This window comes from Humulus lupulus, chromosome 1 (genome assembly GCF_963169125.1).
Source record: "Humulus lupulus chromosome 1, drHumLupu1.1, whole genome shotgun sequence".
NCBI classification, from domain to species: domain Eukaryota; kingdom Viridiplantae; phylum Streptophyta; class Magnoliopsida; order Rosales; family Cannabaceae; genus Humulus; species Humulus lupulus.
Window position 1 is genome coordinate 7,760,485 of NC_084793.1, and position 12,276 is coordinate 7,772,760.

General features: G+C 34.1%; 1 protein-coding gene across 1 annotated transcript; it reads left to right on the forward strand.

Moving 5' to 3' along the window:
• Positions 1-7,856: 7,856 nt before the first annotated feature.
• On the forward strand, positions 7,857-11,940 carry LOC133784834 (succinate--CoA ligase [ADP-forming] subunit beta, mitochondrial). The gene is made up of 12 exons (XM_062224106.1): positions 7,857-8,067; positions 8,341-8,451; positions 8,697-8,808; positions 9,291-9,355; positions 9,835-9,912; positions 10,030-10,104; positions 10,204-10,356; positions 10,445-10,579; positions 10,758-10,922; positions 11,197-11,319; positions 11,440-11,511; positions 11,617-11,940. Exons 1-12 carry the CDS (start codon positions 7,972-7,974, stop codon positions 11,692-11,694), a joined length of 1,263 nt encoding a protein of 420 aa, XP_062080090.1. The 5' UTR covers positions 7,857-7,971; the 3' UTR covers positions 11,695-11,940.
• The last annotated feature ends 336 nt before the right edge of the window (positions 11,941-12,276 follow it).

Here is a 12,276-nt window from a genome sequence, read left to right on the forward strand (position 1 = left end):
TTTTTTAGGCAAAGTAAGACGAGCTACTAATTCTTGTGATGAGAAACATTTTTAAAAAAAAATAATAAATATATATATATTTATAGGTAAATTCTATAGTAAGGGTGTCAATTTAGCCCCTTCCGATAAGGGCATTCATGTTTTTCAGAATGTATAAAAGTTATAATTCAATTTTTTTATATGATGATGTATATTGTAGTTATAATAGTCTCACTATTAGTTTTCAAAAAATTATAAATACTTTACAATGCCTGAAACTAAAGTTTAAAATAGTTAGTTGCACACGTATATAAAAAATAGATATTTGCGGCGAAAATAATTAAGTTTTTTAATTTGTGATACTTATATACTTAATTTTTTTTTCGGCTAAAATACTTTTCGTCACATATTCTTAACATCTATAGTTACCTAGCCGTTAAGTGCCAGGTAGACACACACATGACAATCTCTCATTCATTGATTCACGTCTTTTATTTTTTATTTAAAAAACTATTTAAATTTAATTTAAATCTTAAAATATATTTAAAATTCAATTATTTAAAAAAATGATAAAAATAATAAAAATTAATATAAAATCTAAATTACAAATTAAATAAAGTTTAAAACTTTTCATTGTATTTTGTTAAATTTTTTTTATTATAATGTTGTTTGTATTCAAAACCTCGATAACCCCTAACAAAAAACAGAAACCAATTAAAAATCCACCACACCCAAACATCATCCAATCAAACACAACTCCAAGATTTTAGATTTCTTCATCCAAACTGAGCACGTTCATGGTCTGAGTCAAGTTCACTCAACCTCATGAAAAAGAACAGTACAACCCAAAAATATGAACAATAATAATCTCCATCACCTCCAACATATTGAAGAATTATTCACCACCATAGATCAGTTCCAACCAGTGTCCCTCTCTCTAGATCTATCCACCATCACCATCAAAGACTATAAATTCAAACAAATTTCACCAATACAATTTTAATTCAAAAATTCAAAACCCGACAATTTTCACAGACTCCAAACTCTGTAGTTATCACATTCAACAACAGAAAAATAAAAATGACCCAAAATCAAACTAGATCTAACCCAAAATAAACCCAATCCTTCGTCGGAGCTAAGCCCCCAACGATGCAGTCACCTCGCCACAGCCTAGAATCGCCATCTTCTTCACGCAACACACAGGTTCACCTCGTCGTCGTCTGTCAATTACGCCATCGTGTAGCACACATATTGTACACCTACAATCCACCCCAACGTAAGCCACGAACTGCACACAAAACCCTAGATCTCATTGCCTGGGAAGAAGAAGAAGAAGAAGAGAGGGGAAGAAGAAACCTATATAAGATTTGGATTTTTTTTTAAATCAGATTTATATTTTATTTTAAATTAGACTTGTAGTTTTAGGGATTTAAATTAATGATTTTTAATTTTAGTTTAATTAAAAAAGAATTTTAAATAATTCTAAATTTTTTTTTAGATTTTAAACAATTTTTGTTTAAGTTTTCAATATCTAAATGATTTTTTAAATAAAATAATAAAAAATATCTGCATGTACCAATCAAATGCAATCACATAGGTAAGAAAAAAAGTTAGGTATTTAAGTGTTACAAAGTAAAAATTTAAGTATTTTCACTGCAAATATCCTAATACAAAAACACATGCATGTAATTTACTATTTGAATCCTACGTTGACTATAGTAAATTATTCGAAAATTTTAAAAAATTAATAGGATATATACCCAAATTTTTTCTTAATTAAATCACGTGTGCAGCTTAGTTAGCTAGGCAAGTGACCTGAACATTTTGAAAATATAATAAATAAATATTATATACATACAATTAAAATGTTTTGTTACAGATAAAAACGGAAAAGAACTAAACATATTTTTATTTTTGAAAAAAAAACAAATTGAGAAAATATTAAAAATTAAAAATTAAAAATATTTCGATAAAATTTATAGTAAACTTAAAAAAGTTTATCTTTTTTGTATAAAAAAATTTAAATAAATATAATATATATTATATATTAACAAAAACTAGTTAAAAAAATAAAAAATAAAACAGCAGCCCAGCCGTAACCCACCAAAAGTTTGGGTTAGTATAGTCCCATCATTATGAACAAATTTTATCACTTTGGATATAATAATCTGTGGTAATTCCTGCTAACACAACTTAACAGCAAGCACAACTACAAACTAATGCTAAATGTTAGCAATAATTAAAACTGATGCACAAGAACACAGTAAAGCCAATCAAACAGTCGAATGATAAAGTATTGCTACAGCAATTCTTTCAGCAAAACAGAAAAGAAAATAAAGCAAGAAACACAAACAGTTTTATACTGGTTCGGCCAAATGGTAGTTCCTACTTCCAGTTTCTCCCCTTTATTGATCTTGATACAATGTGTATACAACTCTTGATTACAGCAGCTCAATCTCTCAATGATCAAAACACCATGATCATGAACAAATACAAAAAATACTCTCGGGAAAACTTTTGCCTCTCAAATCACTTGAGAACAAGAAAAGTGATTCTTGTTCAGACTTTAATCTCCTTAGCTATGATTCAGTATGAATCAATCTCACTAACTCATAATCCTCTATCTTTCAAAGAGTTCTAACAATCTGTTTAAATAGAGAGCAAAAGACTAAACTAACCCGAGACTATTAACTAACTTAACCACCTTAACTATATTAACATTAACTATCATATAGTTAAGACTTCTTGTTTCTTTTATGTGGATTACAAATACCACAAATTCCTCCTTAATCCACATAAAGAGAAACATGTGACTGAGCTAGGGGAGAGAAATCGAAATCTTCAAACAGTTCCCATGTTCAGCAAGTCCAAACAATGTTGGAACTTGCTGACAGTTAATACCTTAGTACCAGCATCAGCAGGGTTATCTTCACTGGGAATTTTCTCAAGATTAACTTCACCTTCTTCAATCTTGTTTCGTATCCAAAAAAGTCTTATATCAATGTGTTTTGATCTTTCATGATACACTAGATTTCTGCTTAGATGTATTGAAGACTGACTATCTGAATAGACTATAACTTTCCCTGAAAGCATCTTTATTTCATTTAGTATTCCTTTGAGCCACACTGCTTCTTTGAAAATCTCAGTTGTTGCCATGAATTCTGCTTCAGTAGTAGAGAGTGCAACAACTTGTTGCAATTGAACCTTCCAACTAATGCAACAACCATTTAACTGAAAACAATAACTTGTAATTGATTTCCTAGTGTCTCGGTTTGAAGCATAATCAGCATCAACATACCCTTCTAGATGAGTCTTCAAGCCTGTTTTGTCAAATTTCAAACCAAGGTTACTTGTTTCCTTCAAGTACCTTAATAACCATTTAACACCCTTCCAATGTTCTTCTCCAGGATTTGCCATGTACCTGCTCAAAACACTGACAGCATAAGCTATGTCAGGTCTTGTACTAATCATAGAGTACATAACACTACCTATAGCTTCTGCATATGGAATCTTTTCCATGTTCTTCCTTTCATTATCAGTTTTAGGGGCTTGATCAGTAGAAAATGTGAAGTGTCCAGCTAGTGGAATGTTTACTCCTTTAGAGTCTTCCATTTTAAACTTCTGAATCACTCTTTTTAAGTATTTTTCTTGACTCAGCAGCAGACTCCTTTTGATTCTATTTCTGATAATGTCTATGCCCAGTATTCTTCTAGCAGCTCCAAGATCCTTCATTTCAAACTCATTTTTTAGTATGCTCTTCAATCGATTTATCTGATCCATGTCCTTACTCATTATCAGCATATCATCTACATAGATGAGTAAGAACACTGCTGAATTTGAGTCTAAATTTGCAAAGTACAAGCATGTATCATAGTCTGACCTTGAGTAACCAACTTTGGTGACAACTGAGTCGAATTTCTTGTACCATTGTCTAGGAGATTGTCTGAGACCATACAGAGACCTTTTAAGTAAGCAAACTAGCTCTGTGCTTCTTGATTCAGTTTTGAACCCCTCAGGTTGAGTCATGTATATTGTTTCTTCAAGTTGACCATTTAAAAATGCTGTCTTAACATCCATCTGTTCCACTTCCCAGTCATGTTGAATTGCCAATGCCAACATCATTCTAATTGTCTTCATCTTGACAACTGGTGAAAATATTTCAGAATAATCGATTCCCTCAATTTGAGAAAATCCTTTTGCCACAAGTCTGGCTTTAAAAATCCTTGGTTCATTGTTAGCAATTCCTTCTTTGATTCTATAAATCCACTTGCAGCCAATTATCTTTTGCCTCTCTGGTTTTGGGACAAGAATCCATGTATTGTTTTGCTTCAATGATGCAATCTCCTCCTTCATTGCATTAATCCAGTTGAGTGAGTCTTTACTGTCAACAGCTTCCTTATATGTCTTTGGTTCATTTGGAGATCCAGAACTGATATTTAAAGCATATGCAATAATATCAGCTTCTTCATATCTGACAGGGGCCTTAATTTCCCTTCTGACTCGATCCCTTGCTAATTGATAATCACTAAGGTCTTCCTCCTGCATCTCAGTACCACTTTCAGGTTCACAGTCTTGACCATCTTGATATGGTTGTGTAGAATCGATCTCAATACTGACTTCATTTTTTCTTGGTGAGTTTTTACCTGCAAAATCAGAAACCATACCCTTCTCATTTCTTTTAAAAGGAAAATCATGCTCATTAAAGATAACATCTCTACTAATTATGATTTTGTTAGTTTCAAGTGAAAGCAGCCTATATCCTTTGACACCAACTTGGTATCCCATAAGCACACATTTAATTGATCTCTTTCCTAGTTTATCTTCAACATTATGAGCATAAGAGGCTGAACCAAATGTTCTTAGATGTGACATTGAGGGTGGTTTACCATTCCAAAGTTCTTCAGGAGTCTTAAGACCAATTACTCTACTTGGACTTCGATTTATTAAGTAGCATGCAGTATAAAGAGCTTCACCCCAGTATTTCTTAGGCATATTAGATTCAATAAGCAAGCACCTAACTTTGTTTAAAAGTGTCCTATTCATCCTCTCAGCAACACCATTTTGCTGAGGGGTTTTTATAACAGTTCTATGCCTTTGAATGCCATTTTTCATACAAATATCATTGAATTCATCATTAATAAACTCTAAGCCATTGTCAGTTCTTAGAGTTTTTATCTTACAGCCTGTTTGAGTTTCAACATATATTTTCCAATTCTTGAATTTATCTAAGCATTCATTTTTAAACTTTAATAGGAAAACCCAAACCTTTCTACTGTAATCATCAATGATTGATAAGAAATACTGGTTACCTCCTGGAGTTTTAACTCTACTGGCTCCCCACAAATCTGCATGGATGTATTCCAGAACTTGTTTTGCTCGAAAACTGCTTTGAGTAAACTTGATTCTGGTTTGCTTTCCCTGCACACAAGTTTCACAGAAAGGGAGATTAGAATGTGTATAATTCTTGAGTAAGCCTTGCTTGGATAATTCCACCAAGCCTTGCTCACTTATATGACCCATTCTAGCATGCCATAACTTCGAATCGGCAATTATTTTGCTGACTGTTGCAGCCTGTGCAGGTAGCACAGTTTCACCATTTAAGAAATAGAGACCATGTCTCTTAATCCCTTTCATAACCAATAAAGAACCTTTAGTAATCCTTATGGTGCCTTTGCCAGATTTGTACTCATAACCCTCATCATCAAGTGTCCCTAGAGATATTAGATTTCTCTTCAAATCTGGAATATGCCTGACATTCTCTAGAGTCTTTATAGTGCCATCTGAGTTTCTGATTGTGATTGATCCAATGCCAGCAATCTTGCATTTATGGTCATTTCCCATAATTACATTCCCTTCATCAACTTTTGAATAATTCATAAACCATTTTCGATTTGGACTCATGTGGTATGTGCAGCCACTGTCCAAAATCCATTCTTCATCATCTCTTGTATTTGAACTGGTATAAGCCTTTCCACTTGAAAAATTCGAATCTGATGTGTGATCCATTATGGTGAACACATCACCATCTGAGCTGTATGGATCCTCAGTTACTGCATTAGATCCATTGTTCTTTTCCTCTTCTTCTTTTCCCTTCTTCTTCTTATTCTTTAATTCCCAGCAATATTTGATCAGATGTCCCACTTTGCCACAATGGTGACACTTTCTTGTTTCTCTTGGCCTCGATCTTGATCTTGAGTTTGAATTCCATCGATTTCTTGAATTTCCTCTTCTGAATGGTCTTCCTCAAGCAACTAGAACTTCATCTGACTTTGATTCTTGTTTAGCAGCTTTTTGCCAATTCATTTCAGCATCTCGAGACCTCAATGTGCCCATAACATCTTCCAAAGTCAGAGTATCCCTGCTATACATTATCACTGTTTTCATTTCTTTAAACAGTTCAGGCAAAGCATTTAAAATAATCACAGCTTGATCTTCTTCTTTTATGGTTTCACCCATGTTAGTTAAAGCTAGAACAATTTTGTTTAAGTCATCTAAATTTTGTTCTAATGAAACTGTTGCATTCATTTTAAAACCATAAAACTTCCCTTTCAAGAAGATCTTTGTGGCTGTAGACTTTGCCATGTATAGTTGATCGAGTTTGTTCCAAAGTCCCAATGCAGTCTTTTCTCCAATGACCTGCCTAAGTACATTATCAGCAAGATTCATCACTATTGCTGATCGAGCTTGTTTGATGATTGTGTCAGATTCTTTCTTCTTAGCAGCTTCTGGCTCTGACTTCTCAGTGGCTTCTTCCAGAGCTATATCAAGTTTTTGATAGATGAGAATCGCCATCATCTTCTCCTTCCAGAGACTAAAGTCCCCTTTGCCATCAAATTTCTCCAGATCAAATCTGGTTGAGGAAGATGCCATCTCTTTCTTGATCTTTGAAATTGTTCAAAGAATCGGTTCTTGTGCAAACCTGGCTCTGATACCACTGTGGTAATTCCTGCTAACACAACTTAACAGCAAGCACAACTACAAACTAATGCTAAATGTTAGCAATAATTAAAACTGATGCACAAGAACACAGTAAAGCCAATCAAACAGTCGAATGATAAAGTATTGCTACAGCAATTCTTTCAGCAAAACAGAAAAGAAAATAAAGCAAGAAACACAAACAGTTTTATACTGGTTCGGCCAAATGGTAGTTCCTACTTCCAGTTTCTCCCCTTTATTGATCTTGATACAATGTGTATACAACTCTTGATTACAGCAGCTCAATCTCTCAATGATCAAAACACCATGATCATGAACAAATACAAAAAATACTCTCGGGAAAACTTTTGCCTCTCAAATCACTTGAGAACAAGAAAAGTGATTCTTGTTCAGACTTTAATCTCCTTAGCTATGATTCAGTATGAATCAATCTCACTAACTCATAATCCTCTATCTTTCAAAGAGTTCTAACAATCTGTTTAAATAGAGAGCAAAAGACTAAACTAACCCGAGACTATTAACTAACTTAACCACCTTAACTATATTAACATTAACTATCATATAGTTAAGACTTCTTGTTTCTTTTATGTGGATTACAAATACCACATAATCCATACCACATCACCTTAAAATTTGTGCCTAACATAGTTTTTGACCAAAGTTATCCAATCTCACATTTTATCCCAATCTCCAAACAGGGCCTTAAGTTATTGTTGTAGACAACAATTAATTATCACCCTTCCAAAAAAAAATAAAAAAATTATCAGACACAAAAATTCTTTTATTAATTTATCACAAATTCAGTAAAAAGGTAAAATTTCTTGAAGATGGGTTAAACGGAAAACAATTTCAAGAAATATGAACAAAGTTGTAAAAACTCAAAAATAGAGGGGTCGAAGTTGAAATAAAAGAAGAAAGGAGAGAGTGTTAGGGATCCATTTCACTTCTCTTTGACCCCCCGATCGCCTCCCCTTCCGGCAAACGCAATTTCCGCTATATTTCTCTCTCTTTCTCTCTGGTTTATCATTTGGATTAGGGTTTCTGAGCTCGAGAGACATGGTGAGAGGACTTTTCAACAAGCTCCGCTCCCTCTCCGTCGCCGGGAAATGGCAGCAGCAACAGCTTCGTCGTCTCAACATCCATGAATATCAGGTCTTGTTTCCACGAATTTTGTTTCTACAGTTTCTACATTTTCTTTTTATGTTTTGTTACCGATAAAGTCTCAGTTTAAAGGAAGCCGATAATTGAAGATTGAAAATTGAATTTCTTCTTTTTCTCCTTGTGCTATTGCGCGAAAGATCTCATATTTACATTGCTTGTTTTTCTCTGCGAAGAAAGATTTGTGTAATCTTACTGATATGACTGCATTTTCTGGGAAAATTGATCGGTTTTATTGATCAATGGCTTTCATTTTACTGAAATCAGGGAGCTGAGTTGATGGGCAAATATGGTGTCAACGTGCCTAAAGGCGCTGCAGTCGGTTCTTTGGATGAAGTGAAAGAGACTATTCGGAAGGTGTTTCCGAACGATAATGAGGTATTCTTTTTGGGAAATTACACTGTTATAGTCTCTTCCAGAGAAAAAAAAAACAAATAGAAGCTGAATTTTCTATCATTACTTGAAGATGACAACAACCGTATCTTGATCACTAATATCTGATAATGTTTGATCCAGAGCCTTAGTTTATCCCCTGGATATTAAGTTTGTTTTCTTTTCCCTCACTTCCTTAGCAAATAAACTTGTTGAAATAACTGGAACCATGCTAACTTGTATTTGTGCAGTTGGTGGTTAAAAGCCAAATTTTGGCTGGTGGAAGAGGCTTAGGAACGTTTAAGAATGGTCTCAAGGGTGGAGTCCACATTGTCAAGACTGACCAGGTTGAAGATATTGCTGGTATTGAAGACTATCTTCATTTACTGTGGAATCTGTTTGAATTGTTGGTTTTCGTTTCCTTTTGTCTTCTGAATTTGTTTCCCTTACGGAGTAAAGGCGACTGTACTTCTTATCTTGTTTTTGTGAAAATGGGTTCATTAAGAAAACAAGTGCGTAATTGCTGTATTTATGTTTACTGGTTTTGTGTCAATGAACTACTTGTTAAATCTCTAAAAAAAACTATAATGGTTTTATACATTCCATAATCTTGAAGTGGACTTTAGCTCTTTGAACTAAAAGAACCAAAAGTGGATATAGCCTGGTTTATTGCTAGGTCTATCTGGGTGCATCACAGATGGGCACTGTTTTGTGCATGCATGTATGTTAAGTTACCGATTCAGGAAATTAGCATTTATGAATCGTGGTTCAGTCTGATTACTTCTAAGTTTCTAATTTTTTATTTTCTAAAGATTTCCTTCTGTAACTAAATTCTTCTGTTGCAGGGAAGATGCTTGGGCAGATACTTGTAACCAAACAGACTGGTCCTCAGGGAAAAATTGTTAGCAAGGTTGGATAGCTATTTACTCTTGGTTGTACTTAATTGTTGGAAATAGGCAATATCAGTATGTTTGTAGTATCCATTTTGTATATGGATTTACTGTGTCATAAGCCACAATCAGTGTGTTAAATAAATTTGTTATACATGTAGGACTTGACTTGGCAGTTGATTAGATACTTAATCGTGTTAATCAACTTAATGATTGATTTAGATACATAATGGGGTAATAAATAAAACAATGTCTTCATTTTCATTTACATTTAGTCTAGTTTTTTATTGTGGGAGCTAATTAGGTCAATCATGATAATCTATATTCTTTCTCATGGAATTTGTCTTAATCTAGTATCACAACTCCCCAGAGAAATAACAATTTCTGCCCTATTGCTTCAACCTCATGGATTCCGCTGCCCTGCTTCTTAATGTTTCTAAGCACTTCAAGTTGTTTTAAAAGTATTCAATGCCTTTGGTTTCATCGTTTCCTTTTACAGGTTTATTTATGTGAAAAGCTGTCACTTGTTAATGAGATGTACTTTGCAATCACTTTGGATAGAAAAACTGCTGGTCCGGTATGTTCTCATGACCAAGTATAAGATTTTTGTTTTCTTGGAATCACTGGTTGTATGTATGGATCATTTTCATTAGAAATAATTTGCTGCTTATATAACGATGCTTTTTTTCCCCAGCTTATAATTGCTTGCAGTAAAGGAGGAACCAGCATTGAAGATCTTGCTGAGAAATTTCCAGATATGATTATAAAGGTTTATCTTCTAGTGCTTCTGTTTAGGCTCCTGTAAACTTAGATTTGTATGTGGTAACTTGTAACTAACTAATTTCTATATTTCCTCACATATTGGTAGGTGCCGATTGATGTTTTCAAGGGAATTACAGATGAAGACGCTGCAAAAGTAGTGGATGGATTGGCTCCCAAAGGTGCTGACAGAAATGAATCTATTGAACAAGTGAAGAAGTTATATAAGTTGTTTTGTGAGAGCGATTGCACATTGTTGGAAGTGAGTGTTAAGTTTCAGATCTCTAGAAGTGTAACTTAAAACTTTCCTTTTTTCAACATCTTAGAATTAACCTGGATTTTCTGGGCAGATAAATCCGTTGGCTGAGACTGCTGATAACCAGCTGGTAGCTGCTGATGCTAAGTTGAATTTTGATGATAATGCTGCATTTCGCCAGAAAGAAATATTTGCTTTACGTGATCCAACACAAGAGGATCCTCGGGAGGTATTGTTATTGCTATCCTCTTTTTTTTTTTTATATATATATATAATTTAATCTTCTTTTGTATCCAAGTAATGGCTTTTCTCCTTAGGTGTAGGGGATACGGTCTGACTAAATTGTTGGATGATACAAAAAAATTAAGATAAGGAAATAACTTCTTGACTTTATCACCTTTTTACAGGTTGTTGCTGCCAAAGCAGATTTGAATTACATTGGGCTGGATGGGGAGATTGGTTGCATGGTGAATGGGGCTGGTCTAGCAATGGCTACTATGGATATAATTAAACTGCATGGGGGAACTCCTGCCAACTTCCTAGATGTTGGTGGGAATGCTTCTGAAGGCCAGGTAATGATAATAGATGTTTTTTGGCTCTTAATGCTTTTGTGACATCTGTGGCCCCTTTTGACCTCCTGCTGTTGTATAATGAAGTGCTTCCCTCAACCCCCAACCCCCCTTCTAGAAAATTCATTGTCAATTTGAAAGAAGCTAGACTTCTTGTCTGATGCAATTCAAGTCAAAAGAAAAAATGGATTTACATTTGAAAATTGCTCATCACAAAAACCAAGTGTTCGTAGCTCATCACATTAAAATTTCTAATTTATGCTGACTCTTCTCCTAGGTGGTTGAGGCATTTAAGATATTGACATCTGACGATAAGGTGAAAGCAATTTTGGTGAACATATTCGGAGGAATTATGAAGTGTGACGTGATAGCTAGTGGTATCGTCAATGCCGCCAAACATGTGAGACTTACATAACTATGTCTGGTCTTTCCTCACTGTGAATCTCTTCTGATTTTCTAACAACCTTTAAGCTTTCTTATACATCTGTTAACGTTTGTTTCGGGGTGCCTTGTTCTCCAGGTTTCTCTGAAAGTACCCGTAGTTGTTCGTCTTGAAGGCACTAATGTCGATCAGGGAAAGAGAATCCTGAAGGTAGTAATTAGAAAATTAACCTTAACACACGAATTTTTTTCAAAAGATGGTTGAAATGTAGACCTAGTGTGCTTATTATTTTACTTTCACGAATGGCTTTTGCAGGAAAGTGGTATGGCATTGATCACAGCAGAGGACCTGGACGATGCTGCTGCAAAAGCAGTCAAGGCAGCATATGTATAAGCAGAGATCGTAGCCTGGTTCCTGTTATAATTTTATTTCATCATATAATTCTTTTTGAGGCGAAACCAATTTGCACTTTCTGTGCTTTGTGCTGTGAAGATTCACAAGCGTGTAGTTTGGGCTATAGACAAAAATTGGCAAAGCATTAAAGAATATTTTGACTAAAACTGTAACCAGAGTTGTCAATGATTCTCAATAATGTTTTCTTCTCAAATTTCATTGGAAGAATTTTTGCATTTGTAGTTATTTTTTCTCTGATTTATTTTGGGATGATAACATAAACTTATGGTCTGTTGTAGTTAATATATACGAATCTCATCAGATCTTGAATCCACCTTTTTTTTTTCCTTTTGATAAGACTCAAATCTGCCTTCTATGCTCAAAATTAAACACTAGCTACATGACAAAAATATCATTTGCTAAAGTGTATGTCAAATCTGAAATTAAATGCACAAACTGTAATAATGTTATAATTATAATTAAAGAGTGATGGTTGAGATTTTTTTTCTTTTTTTGCACACTGCATCATATGAAAGTTGCATCCTTATGAAAGTCATTTCTTTGAAAAAATAGTGTTGTTGA

Coding starts and splice junctions, on each gene's coding strand:
- LOC133784834 (XM_062224106.1), top strand. CDS start 7,972: ATGGTGAGAGGACTTTTCAACAAGCTCCGCTCCCTCTCCGTCGCCGGG. Junction 8,452..8,696: donor TGTTTCCGAACGATAATGAG/GTATTCTTTTTG, acceptor GTATTTGTGCAG/TTGGTGGTTAAAAGCCAAAT. Junction 11,512..11,616: donor AGGGAAAGAGAATCCTGAAG/GTAGTAATTAGA, acceptor TGGCTTTTGCAG/GAAAGTGGTATGGCATTGAT.